This window comes from Spodoptera frugiperda, chromosome 12 (genome assembly GCF_023101765.2).
Source record: "Spodoptera frugiperda isolate SF20-4 chromosome 12, AGI-APGP_CSIRO_Sfru_2.0, whole genome shotgun sequence".
In the NCBI taxonomy this organism is placed as follows: Eukaryota; Metazoa; Arthropoda; class Insecta; order Lepidoptera; family Noctuidae; genus Spodoptera; species Spodoptera frugiperda.
Genome location: NC_064223.1, coordinates 7,046,653 through 7,063,095, shown reverse-complemented (window position 1 = coordinate 7,063,095; position 16,443 = coordinate 7,046,653). Strand labels below are relative to the sequence as shown.

General features: G+C 36.4%; 1 protein-coding gene across 2 annotated transcripts in view; it reads left to right on the top strand.

Moving 5' to 3' along the window:
* The window catches only part of LOC118262486 (uncharacterized), a 60,422-nt gene extending 44,201 nt beyond the window's left edge, over positions 1 to 16,221 (top strand). For both annotated transcript variants that reach the window (XM_050697413.1, XM_035573896.2), the window contains one exon: positions 9,426 to 16,221. In XM_050697413.1, the coding sequence (XP_050553370.1) occupies positions 9,851 to 11,557 (1,707 nt within the window). In that variant the 5' untranslated portion in view covers positions 9,426 to 9,850 and the 3' untranslated portion in view covers positions 11,558 to 16,221. The remainder of the gene's footprint in view (positions 1 to 9,425) is intronic.
* Positions 16,222 to 16,443: the final 222 nt, after the last annotated feature.

The window sequence follows — 16,443 nt, the reverse complement described above, 5'->3', positions numbered from 1 at the left end:
TGCTAATCGCGAACGAAAAGAAACTGCATGTTTTATTAATGCATATCATTTATTAAGGCAGCAGACAGTCGTAGCTTTTGGAAATTGTGTAATTACTTTGCTTTAATTTAAAGCCACGCTGATAAAGCAAAACACATTATGAAATAATGTTATTTTTACCAGCATGTGTATCAAGAACCTTATGCAAATTCTAGAACTGACTATTTTATAAGCTACTGTTTATGTACGTAAATTTACAGAAAAACATGTGACCTGGAAATTCCTTACCAAAGCTTTAATGACTACAAGTATGCGTTGCACATATTGTAGGTACCTCGACATTATACATTAAAATTATATGTGTATGGAGTTATAACATTAGCGTTTATGCACGCTATAATTTTACTTCCCGAATGGCAAGTTACAAGTTGCAACAACTCGTTTATTTATACCGAGATCAATACGTGAACGAATAATTACGTTGACTTTTGCTCTCGGTTATTTTATACATAATAACCAAATCCGGGATTATTTATTACATACCACCTCTTCACCGCATAATTATAGCTTCTATTGAGAGAAATTACAGTCGTCTAAGATTTTTGAAAAGTATCTTTTTTTTTCTCGTCAGATATTGGTCCGTCATTTGAGCAAATTATTACTGTTTAGGTATTTGAAAAGTGATTGGAACATGATTGGTGTCGCTAAGCTTCACCACATGAACATTTTTTCTGCCGAGTCATCTCCTTAGTGTTTATCTATAGACGGTCTCATTAATGTTCAATACGTGTGACCACAGAGTGCGGTTACATTACATTAGTCATAGGTGACGTCTGATTATTAGGGACATGCTAGCTCCTCGGAAGCAATCGCTGAGGAGTCTAACAAAAATAGAAATCCGGTTGATATCCGGTTGGTAGTACTTCACACTTTCTTATGCTAACTGCATTGCGTGTAAAAATCTATAGTTACCTTAACTGTTGGTACACGTACTGTAAAATTTGTTGAGAACAAAAATATTGCTCACTGACGTGCAAAAAGTATCAAAGTGAACCGTGACATCCAAGCCTGGCCGCGTAATTTGATATTCGTAAAACTATCCGATAAAAATAACAAAGCAAGACTGCACCAGGTGCTACTTTCGTTTTCCAGTCACTTATTGACCCGCCTGTCAAAAGTTTAACACCAATTTGCCTCTGTATTATATTAGCACGCTTCGCATAATCGAACGTGCATGTTAACTACCAATTAGTCAGTGTCTTCATTTATTTTCACTATACAACCGATGATGCGTCTGTCAATGGCAAGTTGCCTGTTTGGTCTGTAGGTGTGTCAAATGTCATATCAAAACCTTTTTAACCCGAAGTTTTTTTCAAAGATTCTTTTGTTCTATATTATCTATACAGGTGTGCAACGATTTTTTTCAATATGTTTTTATTGAATATTTCTTTCTCAAAAAAATATTATGCCACTGTGTGTCTACATTGAATTAATTGGCTATACTGAACAACTAGCTTTACCTTTGTCTCGTTTATAAAATTGAATTAATTTAGTTGAGTTGCTTTAAGATTTTGAGTTATTGAATAAACAAACAAAACAATATTTTTTACTGTGAGAAATCTTGTGTAATTTTAACCCAATTTTCAAGAGTGTTCCAGATTAGTCAAATTAAACTGAAATTGCAAGGAAGCGGTATCGTTATATTTACTTAACAATATCGATTTTTCTCCCGATAATATCCGCGGTACCTACCTACTTACGTAAATAACAGTGATTAAAACACCATAAGAGAGTGAAGGTTGGTTCGCACGAAACCAGATCGAACCGGATCCAAATCGGAGGGAGCGTTTTCTGTAACTGGAGCAGACGGCCGCGGCCGTCTCGAATATCGCCCCTTATGTCGATAATAAGATTTTCTTTCGTACGCCGCAAAACTGCAGTTTCTCTTTTTTGTGAGTGCACCTGTGATGTAGGCCAATCATGGCTCGTTGCAACACGAACTCGTGATTGACTCTTATCCCACACGTTATTGTCCTATGCAGATGAATACTGGTAGACTTTGCTTACGATATATCAACACGAACGAGTTTACACGACTTCACTGTCAATCGTAAAAATCTCATTGAGTCTGAGACTCGTTTTTGAGAAATCATTTTAACCAATCTTTTTGAAGCTTGTTATTTGCTAAACTTAAATGCAACCCGCCATTGTAATTGGCTGCAATATAAATTCAAGTGCCCATATTTAGAAAACCAATAAGTATTACCTACTTATATCGAATTAAACAGTACTTATTTACTGTACCTATTACTAGCTATTTTACGATCTACAATTTGATGAGCTAATTAAGTTCGTGAATCGAATCCACGAAATCAGGTGCATTACGTAACGCTGTTCATGTGCCCAATTAGCTGAGACCGCCGAGCTGTTCTCTAGGACAAAGCGGTCATCTCAGTATAATTTTGGTTCCTAATTGAGCTAAACCTGAACGACAGGTCGGCACACCCGCTCATAGAAATGCAGAATCTAACCGTACAATTCATTATACTTGGCGATTATAGACATCCATAAAACATTTCTTGGTTCGGTTACAAATAAATAAGATATCCAATAGAAAGCGAAAAGTCAGTTGTTTTTATATTGTATTCAAAATATGTTTATTCAAATAGTGTTGTGTTAAGTATTATAGACGGAACTATAGATTATGATTTCTCTAAAAGATTTATTATTAGACTGCTACGATGAACGAGAATTACAATGTTACAGATATTCCCAGTAAAAGGACACTGTTCGCTGTGGCTGTCAATAAGTTAAATGTGCGAGTAGGCCACTGTGACATCACGGTATATTAAATATTCTCAATCTTAGAAATCTATCTTAACAACATTAGCATGTGTCCAAACGTTTGCGAGCCAGTGTCGGCGCGGCGGCGCAGGCGCAACGCTCGCACCGCGTGGGAACTCGAGCAACCACTACTCGATACAAATACTAACCATATTTTATGTCAGAATTCGACGCACTCTAGTTGCGCGTACGCAAGTAATCTCCGCCAGTAATGTCACGACTAGATTGTGCATCCTTGCGTAGCCACCGGTCTCCCAGTTGCCATAAATCAATGTGTAAGCCGCAATCGACCTATATTGGCATTTATAACCTCCTTGCAGCTTACAGCACCCAGTACATGGTGCCGCTACGTTTACTACCCACCGAATTAATTATTCAAATAGATTTCGAGCATAATTAGCGGCGTAATTGAATTGCTGAAATGTTTCATCAATGTTGATTGCCTATTTAAATTAGTGTTAATTCGTGATATGCGAAACATACAACTCGTCTTTAATCAATGTGCATAGTTTTTATAAAAGTGTGACGATGTTAAACGAGTACTCAGATATTCTAGTGTACAAGTGGAGTTAGAGAATCTTCGGAACTTAGAAACCCACTCGTGGCCGGGCCCTTTAATTGCGTGAACCGCAATTAACCACGTGTCATTCGAGTTTATAGTAACGCCCGCCAACAGATCAACGCACGCAACGTTAATTTCACTTTTGCTGGTGTCCGACTCGTTATAATAATCTAGCATAAAATTGCAACAGTATGAGAGATCAAAGGCTGTTGGTACGTAGCAAGCGGTCATCCAGCCATCTTCTGCCCAAATGTCAGGGGTCAGCCGGCGGCGATGCGCGCTCTGGTATGCGGCCGCAACCAGCTCCCATTTACGGCTGCCTAGCTAATGCCGATTGATATGAAACAGAGCGACAATTATACTAAACATAATAACATTTGTAAAGTTGCCTGTGCCACCTGTGCCTCCTATTAGTAATAATTTATACGCCTAATGCGTAGTTAGTGAACTGTTAAAAGTGAATCTTAGCACAAAATATCTATTCCGTATATTGCCGAAGATAACGACTGTTTCAATCATTGAACATAATTATTTCTAACAATAATCAACATTATGTGTTTAAGATTCGACCCCGCCTTCAAAATTGTTTGAAGTGGGGGGCGAACAAAACAACTCTTTGTTTTCAATGAAATTGTTAACAAAAATACAATATAATCAATTCAGACACAAAATCATAACATCGGCATCGTACTGCAAGTCGAACGTTGCCTTGAATAGCCGAGAATGACCAGCGGCACGTTCAGCTTTATTTCGAATCAATTCTATGTAAAACGTCCAATTAAAACCGTCACAATGTGGTCTCGGGTATCGCAGCCGCATCTGTTGGCCGCGCTCGGCGCGGGCGGCGCGCGGCATTGCTCGGTTGCTCAGTGTAACAGCCGGATCATGCGCTGGATCAGTCCCAGTTCCACCACCAGCTCTCCGACTATATCGTCACATCACTACTTCACAGTTAATTGTCCGCGTATTTTTGTCGTAAATACGACGCAATTTGTAGACATCGTTCGATAGTCCGCGGAGATAAAGTCGGCCATTGTAGTTGCGATATCGAGGCCATTTATTCGTGTTAATTAAAGATATCGAACTAGATCTACGATATCGATACGGCGCTGACTATTTTATAAAACGACAATATTTTCGTACATATTTAATACTTGGTTGCAAAGTCATTGCATGAATAACGGAGCTATTGTATAAACAGGCAGGTTGAGTAGTAAACAAGTAAGTTTAAGCATGTTACACCAACATGTCCACTGCGTCTATAATAATATCTTTTTCAATTAATTTAAGAATGCTATTAATAGATATCGGTTCATAAATCTGTTAGAGGAATTAATTACTTGCCTGAGATGGTATAGACGTAGAAATAATACAAATGGGTATAAAATGTAATGGGTATTCGCGCTAACGAACATTGCAATTTAAGATTTCTAGATAGGTATAAGAGGTGAGGTTTCTCCGGTGCTCTGCCTTATTAGTAGCATCAATTGCTAATAGAAATGTTATTATTACTTGGTGCAAAGCACCAACCAGACTCTTAGATTTACTTATTACCTTATTAGTGAACAAAACTAGTAAACGGCCTATTAAAAAGATATATCTTTCTTAATTTTCACGTTACCTAATTGCAAAATCATCCAATTAAAATGTTACTATAAGTATAATACAATTTTGGAATAAAAACAAAAATATAATATGAAATATAATAAAACGTTTGTGTAGCTGTTAATGTCTGAAGGTATCGGTGCTGGCGGTGGCGCAGGCGGCGCGGCGTCCGTGGCGCAACCGCGCTCGTTAACCCACATGCACCGCGCGCTGCCACTGCTCAATACAAAGTCATCAAATTCACATCCTTGCCTGTCGATTGTACCTTGTATTCGCTAATTACTCAATTACTTGATTAAACAATTTTATTACTATTGTTACGCTAGATTTACGTCAACATTTAGCCTCCAAAGCTAAATCATAACCATAATAATACTACAGTAAGTGGGTACCTACCCAAATGACATAAAACAATCTAGGTCAAATATAAAGTGCCCGAAGTTTGCCCAGCAGGTGCCTACTCGTTTGACCTACCCATTCTTAATGTAACCGCAGAGCAAAAATAATTTAAAACAGAAAAACCCAGTTCAACCAAATTTTTAAGCTCTTATTATTAAAATATGCAAACGCATTATACCTAAAATGATTCGCTCAAACTATTTGTTGCAACGTTGCGAATACAAACCCGAACCAATTGCAATAATCGACGCTTATCTGTTAAGTTAATAGCTTACGAAGCTATTACGAGACCAGATTCTCAGAAAAACCACTGCGGCGACCTTACCGAGCCGTCTATAATGGCTGCCTGCAAGTCCGCCAACCAAAGTCTGGGATTACCCAGAGTACTCTACCTGCATCGGCCAATTTAACCCAATATTTTTACGTTTATGATAGATACTTATGACTCAAGGCAAGACCCATAGATAACGTTTCCTATAGCCAATTTAAAGTTAATTCGCTTAGTCCGAACGTTCCACGATTACGAAATAGGGTTTAAGTAATGCCAAAAGCACTATTTTTAACAATATTAGTTTCACAACAATTTTGCATGTTAACTTAGTGTTTCGTTTTAAAGTAATGACAGGCTGTACACAATTTAGTACAGTTAAAATATGCTTGTGAGGCAATGACGTAAAGTACTGATTGAATTGAGAAGTTTACGAGCGACTCGCTATGTGAAATAAATCGATTGTTTTATTGATCTTCTCCAAGCTAAACATACGACGCTGTCCACCAACGACAATGCAAGCTGACTAACTACAATATAAGAAAGTGGTCAATAACATCATCATTTTCCTGCATGCATACGATTTATTTTTATAAATCGTAGGAATGGCGTGCAATGAACACAATAATTCCATACTTGATTAGATATCGTAGCAAAATACACGAACTCCATCATCACAAATATTCAAACAAAAAATAACGTCATTGTTTTTAATTAAAGATTCGTTCCAGAATGTTTTATTGCTCACAAGTATTACATTCCGTTTTCAAGTTAACAACAGTTATAGACGCATCACACAACGTCACGATACTCGTATATTTCATTTGTTTTTAGTTTTCACGCTGAATGCCGTGTGCGTAACATTGATAAATAAATAGTTTTGTATAGGTAATGAAATACATTCGTTTGCTTAATAAGAATTACTTAAATATACACATTGAAAATCGCACAGTTTAGGTAACTTTAGTTTGACATTAATTAATGAAGATACATATAACCGTATTAGTCCATTTTTATATTATGTATTGGAGTTATAAAATCATAATTTTAAGATTTTTTTATATTCACATTGTTCATGATCTAACTATACTTTTGTCTCTCACAGTAAAGTTAGTTTTTAGAGTAGATAAAGCACGATAGATTACCGTAGAATATAATCTGTAAAGTATACATCGAGTAAATAATATTTCGTCAAATATGAACGAGTTACCATTGTATCAGCTGTCAGATGAAACTTAATATCGGTTGTTTCGGTCCCTCGCGCTTGCTCCAATTCATCGTGTCGTTTGACAGACCTTTCTCATTTTACGACATGTATATCGAACTCGTACGGAAAGCATTGAGGAGTTTAAATACAATATTCAGTTGTGGTGGATTCGCATAATCATTTTTTATTTTCTTTTTAAAATAAAGTTATATTAACAATGCAAATTAAATGGATAATTTTAAAACTAAAAATAGAAAAACTACTAGAACCGTATACCGAAACACGTGTCTCTGACTGCTTTCATATTAATCACTCGAATGCCCCGTTTTATTATTTGAGAGTTACAGACTTAGATTGAAAAACAGTGCGCAGGCGGCGGCTGTACGACAGTACATAGTGCGCAGGCGCTACGTGATGCCTGATAGGCGCAACGCGTGACTTGTTCGCCCTGATTTTGTACAGGATCTAAAGACTCGCAGCGAGCTTATTAATTAAACATGCAGATACGGATATATTCTGCTTTGTGATATGCGAAATCGACGCAATACATTTTGTTAATATGTATAACTACAATAAGCTACTATATCAGTTGAGCAATGTTATTAATGACTAGCTTTTGCCCGCGACTTCGTTCGCGTGGAATAGTGACTTCCGGCAATTTTTTGGTTTTAACCACATAGTTCCCATAGCTATAGGCTGATGATGATGATGATGATGATGAGTTCCCGATCTCGCGGGATCTTTTCAAAAATGAGATGTGGAAGATATTCCAGGGAACTCTTCAAAAATCAACATAATGAGCTCTGCGTTTGATTTTAATAGATGTATACTCACTTAGGGCATTGAAAAAATAGTTTAAAAACGGACTTTAACTAAAGAAATATTATAATCTTTCCGAACTTAAGATGAAAACTAACTTAAAACTAAAGAAAGCTACGAATTACGAATTTATAACAATTAAAAAAGAAATTATATTAGAACCTATCCTTTATGCTATAATAACCAAGCTTAAACTAAATAATTTAAAAGAAACGACTTAAATCTAATCTAATTATCTAATTAATTTATAAATTAGACTTACAATTTTATTAAAAAAACTAACTACAGTAACTACTAATAATCGATATCAAACTAAACCTACGTTAAAAAGTTTAACCAGAAAACCAGGATAACCCAACAAATAAACTTATTAATTGACAAATACAACGAAACCAATTTAGAATATACGAAACAGCAGGACCACTACAGACAAATAATCATACGACTGATAATACACATTTTCTACAATAGTACCGAAGCGCTCGGCCGATACCCAACCAAATAATTGTAACAAAACCATAGCGCAATCTATTTCGATCCCAACGCCATCTATCGAGGATAAAGACAACTTGGATTATTTATTTATACTCCGTTCGGGCATTTTCTTTGTACTAAAAGTTTAATTATATTGATATAATTTTTTTCATACCTTTTTACTATTTGTTAACTTTTTTTCGATGAATTAAAACAATAACATGAACCGAAGTCGTGTAACGATCGACATAGAATTATCTAAGATACTCCGTTAGAGCGTTTTCTTTGTACTAAAAGTTGTATTATGTTATATTTTTCATTGCTTTTTACTATTTTGTAAAAACAAATTTCCAATGAATTAAAACAATAACATGAACTGAACAATTGTAATTACACCATTGCGCGATCAACGCCATCTATCTACGGAGTATAGGAACAGCCCGACATTGTTCAATTCCGTTCTATAAGTACGAAATTGAACAATAGATGGCGCTGTATGTCCGGAATAAATTTATTTTTTATTTTTATTTTATTTTTATTTTTATTTTATTTTTATTTTATTTTTATTTTATTTTTATTTTATTTTTATTTTATTTTTATTTTATTTCTATTTTATTTTTATTTTATTTTTATTTTATTTTTATTTTATTTTTATTTTATTTTTATTTTTATTTTATTTTTATTTTTATTTTTATTTTTATTTTTATTTTTATTTCTATTTTTATTTTTATTTTTATTTTATTTTTATTTTTATTTTTATTTTTATTTTATTTTTATTTTTATTTTTATTTTTATTTTATTTTTATTTTATTTTTTGAAATAAAAATATATCTATGTCCTTTCTAAGGTTCTAAACTATATCTGTACCAAATTACAACCAAATCCGTCAAATAGTTGCGGAGATTAATGGTATAAGCATAGAATGTTCGACGTGATTCTTTAATTTGACATAACTTTTTTATTTATGAACCGATTGACATGAAACAAACACTAAATGTAAATTTAAGCATCCCACAATATATTCGTGAAAACCGCATCCAACTCGGATCAGCCGTTTCTGAGATTAGCGCGCACAGACGAACAGACAAACAGACAAACAGACAAACAGACAAACAGACAAACAGACAAAAAAAAAGTTAATTACATTTTTGGGTTCGACATCGACATAACAATAACCCCTGCTATTTTTTTTATTTTTATTTTCAATGTACAGACAGCACTTTTCTACGATTTTATTATATGTATAGATATCCTTTTCTCTTTTCCAGATTGACTTCACTCCTCTACTTCGAGCCTCAAAACATCATGGACATGGTCGATTGCATTATCTCTGCCAAGAGCCTGAGCGATTAAGTTCTCGACCATCAAGGATTAGGGTTGGGGTGAATAATGGGAAAAAGGAACGTACGGATCAAGTTCGCACACTCGATTGGTCCGCCGATTGACTCGAGCACGTTGGGCACGTCCGAGTAACACCCCAGCCCGCGCCCCGCACTCCTGCACTCTCAGTTACCGACGCTCTAGCGACTGCCAATAAAGTACAAGTCATACCGGGTTATTCACTTATTTAAATTTAGATATATTTATTGTAGTACAAAGATAAACTGAACACAAACGTTACGAGCTTGATGTAGCAAAACTGACACGAGAACAAACCGAGTAGTCGTCCTCGGTTGTAAATGAAACGGTAGTCATGACGGCCACTGCCCCAGAACTGTCAAAGTCGGATTTCTTTGATTTCGTGACGTCCAACGAGGTTACTGATGCCCAGTACAAACAACAGATGCGTTCTGTTAATGTGTTCATGGAATCACCCGACTCGAGGTCGAACCCACTGCTCTCAGAAGAGCCAAAAGAACAGAACAATAACAGTTTACTCAGCGTGAGTGGCGCGCCGGTCGGAGCCAACAGCGGCATGGCCACAGCCACCACATCCACCACGCTGCAGAGTTTCGACTCTATTTGGAACGTGGACCGCGAGCGTGATCGCTTGGACAATACCATGTTGGAGGATCTCAACAAGTTTTACTGGAACCAGGAAAGCGACATTAATGGCACGCATCCCTGCGCAGACACGGCTATTTCTAATAAATTAATAAACAACACGGACGGACAAATATATACATTGACGGTATTAAATCATGACATGACGGAGACCAGTTCGAACCGATACTGGGCTAAAGAAGAAGACGTCTCTATGTCGAGTCCTACAGACATAGAAACACACAATTCACTTGATCTCGAATCTATATTGAATATGAATGGCTTTCCTAATGACTTCAACCAAGATTTACCAAAAGTTGAAGGTTTTACATACGAAGATGGTGACTCAGAAAGTCAACATGCCGATTTGAGTACTAGTGATTTAGTGAAAGTAGAACCCTATAGTTATGAAGAAGGAGAATTCCAGAGTAGTGACAAAAAGGAAGATTCGCATAGTTCATCTTTACTGGTAACACCAGCCTTATTAGAAAGTCAAGTAGAATTTAATAACAATAACAATGATTGGAAAATTACCGATCAAAACACAGAATCGAATGAATCTTTGCTCAGGAGCGCGTTACAAGGAAAAGCTTTTATTAGATATAGCACTATACAAAAAAATCCTGTAAAAGTCGAGGTTACTAACGAACTGAAAAGAGTTATTACGACAAACAACAACAAGCCTGATGTTCCGTCAATGTACCAAGACAGCAAAGACGAGCTCTTGATGCAAATATCGCCTCAAAATCGATTGAACATATCAATATTATTAGAAGACCCTAGTAACTCTGTCGTGTCTAATGGAGAAAACCCTTCATCTACGCAGAGTGTAGACGACATTTTACTGTCGCGGCTCGATACTAACTACCCGGAAGACTACGAGAAGCTAAAAAGGATAGCAACTGAACTTGGGGAATCTATGCAACCGTTTTGTACTGTGGAACCTATTGACCCGACGCGAAGTGTTTACAACATTCATCACGTCAACGGTGAACTAGTAACCATGATCCCTGCCGGAGAAGTTCAGCTGAACCAACACCTGCAAATAGTAACAGCCTCGCCAACCGTTACTAGCACAAAGCCAGGCAACAGACGATACAAGAAGCCACAGAGCAAGAATCCAGCGCCGACGACGCAAGCGCAGTCGGGTACTGCTATCCAGGCGGCAACCTCTACATCGAACGGAGTGAGGAAAGAGAGATCTCTTCACTACTGTTCCATTTGTTCAAAGGGGTTCAAGGACAAGTACTCAGTGAACGTGCATGTGCGGACGCACACGGGCGAGAAGCCCTTCACGTGTTCTTTGTGTGGCAAGAGCTTCCGACAGAAGGCGCACCTTGCCAAGCACTACCAGACGCACATCGCGCAGAAGAGCGCCGCCGCCAACGGCGCCGTCAAACCCAACAAGCAGAGGTAACGCGCGCCCGCGCCGCCCTGCACTCCGCTCACACCCCATTGATAGTCAATTGAACTTTATCATGGTGATATAATTACAAATGTATTTTCTATAATCGATACTTAAAGGCTGAAAATATCACAGATGAATTTGGTAAGGTGCTAATAACGTAATAATTTATAGAGAAATAAGACAGTTACGAAAGAGAGATGTGAAGGTTCTCGGCCGTTAATCTTATTTGTTAATTCGTATGTAATGCCGCCCGTTACCGTAGACATTTTAGCTTTAGCTAAGAACAGATAGATACTTTTAAGTGTTTTACAAGATTATAAAATATAGAATTGACTTACATTCCATATTTATTAGTCATAAATACTAGTTTATGTTCGTTAGAAGTCATATCATTGAACAACGTTTCTGCATTTTGGTATAGGTAGGTAGATATCAGACGCAAACTATTAGTGATGTGGCCCATTATAATATTTGTTCAAGTTCTGGATAGTCGAGATCGGAGGACGTGTCGGAACATCAGATAGCAGCGAACAATGATGAGCACCGCTGGTGCTAGTGGTCGCCGCAGTAATTTCTCCCGCTGTGCGACCGACTGAACTTTCTAAAATAAAAATAAAAAGACTAAAAGAACGAGTATTCAGAACCCAGCATCTTTCACCGTTCAACTATCGCATCTCTTCGCTGTGTTCCTCTCGGTTTGAACAGCGATTTTATTTTTTCGAACGTGGCCACACTATTATTTTTCGACATTTCTATTTACTTAGTAAGTCTGCGATGTTTCCGATAACGCTTGGTACAAAAAGTTGAATACTTGCGCTATTATTATAATGTACCTGTTCGTAAATTGGAACGTAATAGCTTGTTCGGGACGGGAGGGACCATTATTCGAGTGTCCATATCGGACGACGCGACGCAGTGAACGGTTTCTCATTCCCAATATTACATCTTTCGCCTCATACTGGGAGAGGCCTGATTGCCCTCAGATTGCTATAAATTATAAATACAAGTGGTGTTTCAATCGCGGTCTTTAAAATGTGCTCCCTTTCTCGTCTAACAAATTGGCCTTTCTTTGTTCCGTCTGTGTTTATAACACAGGGCCGCGCCCTGTTATTATTTATATACGTGCGCAGCGCCACTGGTCAGTACCTAGGCAGCTAGGTCCCCTCTTAGACATTGTTTACCGTCGGACGCCTATGTAAGCACTCATTTTATGTCTTCCCATTATTAGTTACCAGTTATTAGCCATGAAACAGTTATCTCGAGTATGAAAGTGCATGAAAGTACCGTGCATGCCTACCTTCCACTTAGTGAAAGTAATTACCTAATACGAGTATAGACATCATTCTAATCTGTTTCACTGACATTTTCAGATACCTTTCTAAGCAGTCAGGTGTTCTGTGGTCACTTTGTGTCCTCTGGCCATTTGTAAATAATGTAATAAATAGTTATTTTTCTTTTCTTCATTTGATAATCAGCCTCTTTCGTTTCAGTAGCATTTATAAAATCTCGTAGTGGACACCCAAACATTTTTGAAAGCACTTTCTTTTTCCATCCAACATAGATGTAAAAAAGCAATAACCTCCTGTCATTTGATTCTATAATTTGCAAAATACATTCTTACAATGTGCTCGATTATTATCATTATAATCATCATCTGATTACCATGATAGTTCAGCATCATAACGAAAATTAGCATGAATTGGCTGGTACTGAGACGTGGAATGATATAATCGACATTAGCGAAGTCATTGCGTTAATGTAGTCCATTATTGTACCGATTGTTGCTCTATTTTTGTTTGTACTTGTAATTGTGCTTTTATACTCGAAGGCAGTAGCTCCTTATATAGGTATGTTATCAAACCTGATCAATATAAACATAACATGAGAGTTAATTTAAAAATACTCTAGTATTCAGAGTGCCTTGATTACTTGCAGGACAATAAATACAATAGGCTATATCATGCAGTGTTTATTACAATAGTTCAATTATGTACCGTGATTGAAATTAAACCACCGGAATTAAGGTCAAGTTATAATATTTCGGCCTCCGCACGTCAGGCACGCGGTATCACACACAATGTCATTGCAGCACGACCTAGTCATTTTTTCCATTAAACTATTCCATTAGGCGTCTTTTGAAGTCAATTTAGCTCGACCTGAACTGTTCTCAGGCTAATTTGTGCACTGAAAGTGTACAACGCAGGTCATAATTATAGGTTTTCGCCGAACAAAACCCGACTTAAAGTCCATTTCACACTAACTAAACTGATTTCGTTGGTTGGTCCTCCCATCCCGAGTAAAAAGCTATATAAAATACTGAAATATCTACCTACGTGTATACCGATTTGTTAATTTTAGATACCACTTTAGTAGCTTGGATACTGGCAGCTGTAATTATATTTACACTAACCCGGATACTACAAAATTAAATAGACCTTTAAAATGAAGTAACAACTTCTGAAACCGTGTTATTAAATAGGAAAACATTAATAAAACAATATTGTAAATCAACAAATTAATTAAACTCCACGGTTTTATTAAAAGATTTATAGATACAGATAGGAATATCAAATCAATGTATTTGTATTCGATTAAATTACAATGTACTTATTGTAACGTTTACCGATATAACATTTCTTAGTATCCGTCACTACCGATTCAGTTTATACATGTGTAATCATCTCTCCTGCACTGTTTTGGAACTGGATTAGCTTTCTCAGTTACGAGTACCTATATACCTAAGTTGCCGATGTAAATATGCATCTTGCCAGTAGCAATACTGTTCACAAAGAATGTTCAGTATTTTGCTATTCGTTAACGAACACTGCCCCTTGACGCTCCTGTGTGACTGTGACACTATGGATATGAACGCGTGTAGTGTTACTATAGTTCTGAGTCTCAATCTCAACCCTTTAAGTATTTCGGTTTAATTTTATAATAACTTAGTATGAACGCTTTATACGTAGTTAATGTTACTATTCAAAGATGGAACTACATAAGTACAAGAAAGCTTTCATTATCTGTATACATTAGAATTGTATGACGAGTGCGCCCGCGCCGGCAGCGGCGTACAACATCTAAATTACTTTTCAGACTGAACATTGTACCTACACCTCTCCTCGGCTCGTGCGTACCATGAAGCTTTCTACTGAGATTGTCGACAATATGTTTAGAGTGTAGTTGTAAAGCCAGAGGAAACTCTTTAACAATACTCATTATCTTGTAAATATGTATCATGAATGAATTTTATATTAAAGTTGACTTTGAAAGTAAATTTTATACTCTACCACTTGTATCTCATTAGATGGTATTTGAATTACTAGCGAATTTATAGTTTTAATAAGTACCTAAATAAGAAACATTGAGAGATTTACCAGATTACTTTAAGATACTATGGCTACCTTCATAAATTATGTGAGTGCATAAATGGTTGTTAATATATTCATGTAATATATTAAATTATGTTGGTTTTTGAGTACATTATTTTGAAAAGGTTTATTATTGAAAAGGATAATATTGATCGATTTTTATTGCATTTGTTCCTGAGTTGATTATTAGATTTTATTGATAATTATGTCTCGTTTATAAGGTTCTATGAGTAATTATTGCATGGATAATTTAATTTTATATAGTATCGGAGTTGTTGTAAGGGAGACGTGGATGACTCGCGGCGCATGATGATTCGTAATGTTAAATACTTTGTAAATACTGTTTATTTATTTAAGGTCGCTCCTCGATTTACGAGGGCGGCGCTGTCGACTCTTATTTCATATTAATTAACATTATCTTAATTCATCTTAATTACCTACTTTACTTAAACGCAAATGTCTACCCAGATACTACTCATTGGACTTATATTTTTGTCATTAAGTAAGTTGTAACATTTTCCACAAATGTGCGAAACAATGTCAAGTTAAGGTTTATCTACGTCGCCCTTAAGCTGAGCCGTCCTGTACAATACTTCATTATTTATTTTTAGAATTATATTTAAGGTGAAGAAAATATGAAAACAAAAACATAATTGTATTTTGATTAACCGGAGCTGTGATTTTTTGCTTATCTGTATATCTATTAAACAGTGCGGGGGCAGCCCGAGAGCTGCCCGGCCACTGGTTCAATCACTGAAGTCTTCCGAGCACAGCGCGAGCCGAGCCGTGCTACTGCGCCGCCTCCACAAACCTGTTACACATAACAAGATCATAAAAGCGTGCATACATTATTATTGATTACGAATATTGATAAAGCGACACTTTGCATGTCAGTTCAGAATGTATTGGGTTTTTCCTTCATCCGTTGAACTGAAAATCAGCAAGACAAAGTCTTGCCTTCGTGTTTCACGTATTAACAGTAGACTTCCTGGAAGTTAAAATCCAATATTGAAATAACACTCAGTTTGTAATAAACACGAATGGAAACTATAATGAACATTTACAAGAGAAAAGGTTTTAATACATAATGTAGAGAAGCGCGCAGCAGCATCGCTCGGTCAGCTGGTGTCAGACATAATGTCAGATTAGATCTGGTCACGTTAAATCAGTATCACACCGTAAGGTACGTGTAATATAATAAATGTAGCTACCATAATTTTTTACAACATTTACAGTTTTATAATGAATTTCTTATATTTTTACTTTCCTATGTTAGTTTGCTAATAAAATGTTTTTTTTATATAACACAGAAATTTTATTTTTCCTCCATCCCTACATTTTATTATGCGCCTCACATAGCTTGTAAAGTATGAGCTGGCAACAGTTTATCGACTTTTACGACGAAAATCAAGAGATGTAGGTTGTGAGTACCTACTCGAGACAAGCTACATAATAACATGTACTTTTATTATCCACAAGAAGCGATTTCATTTCTTTTCAATACATGGGAACAAATAAACTGTAGAT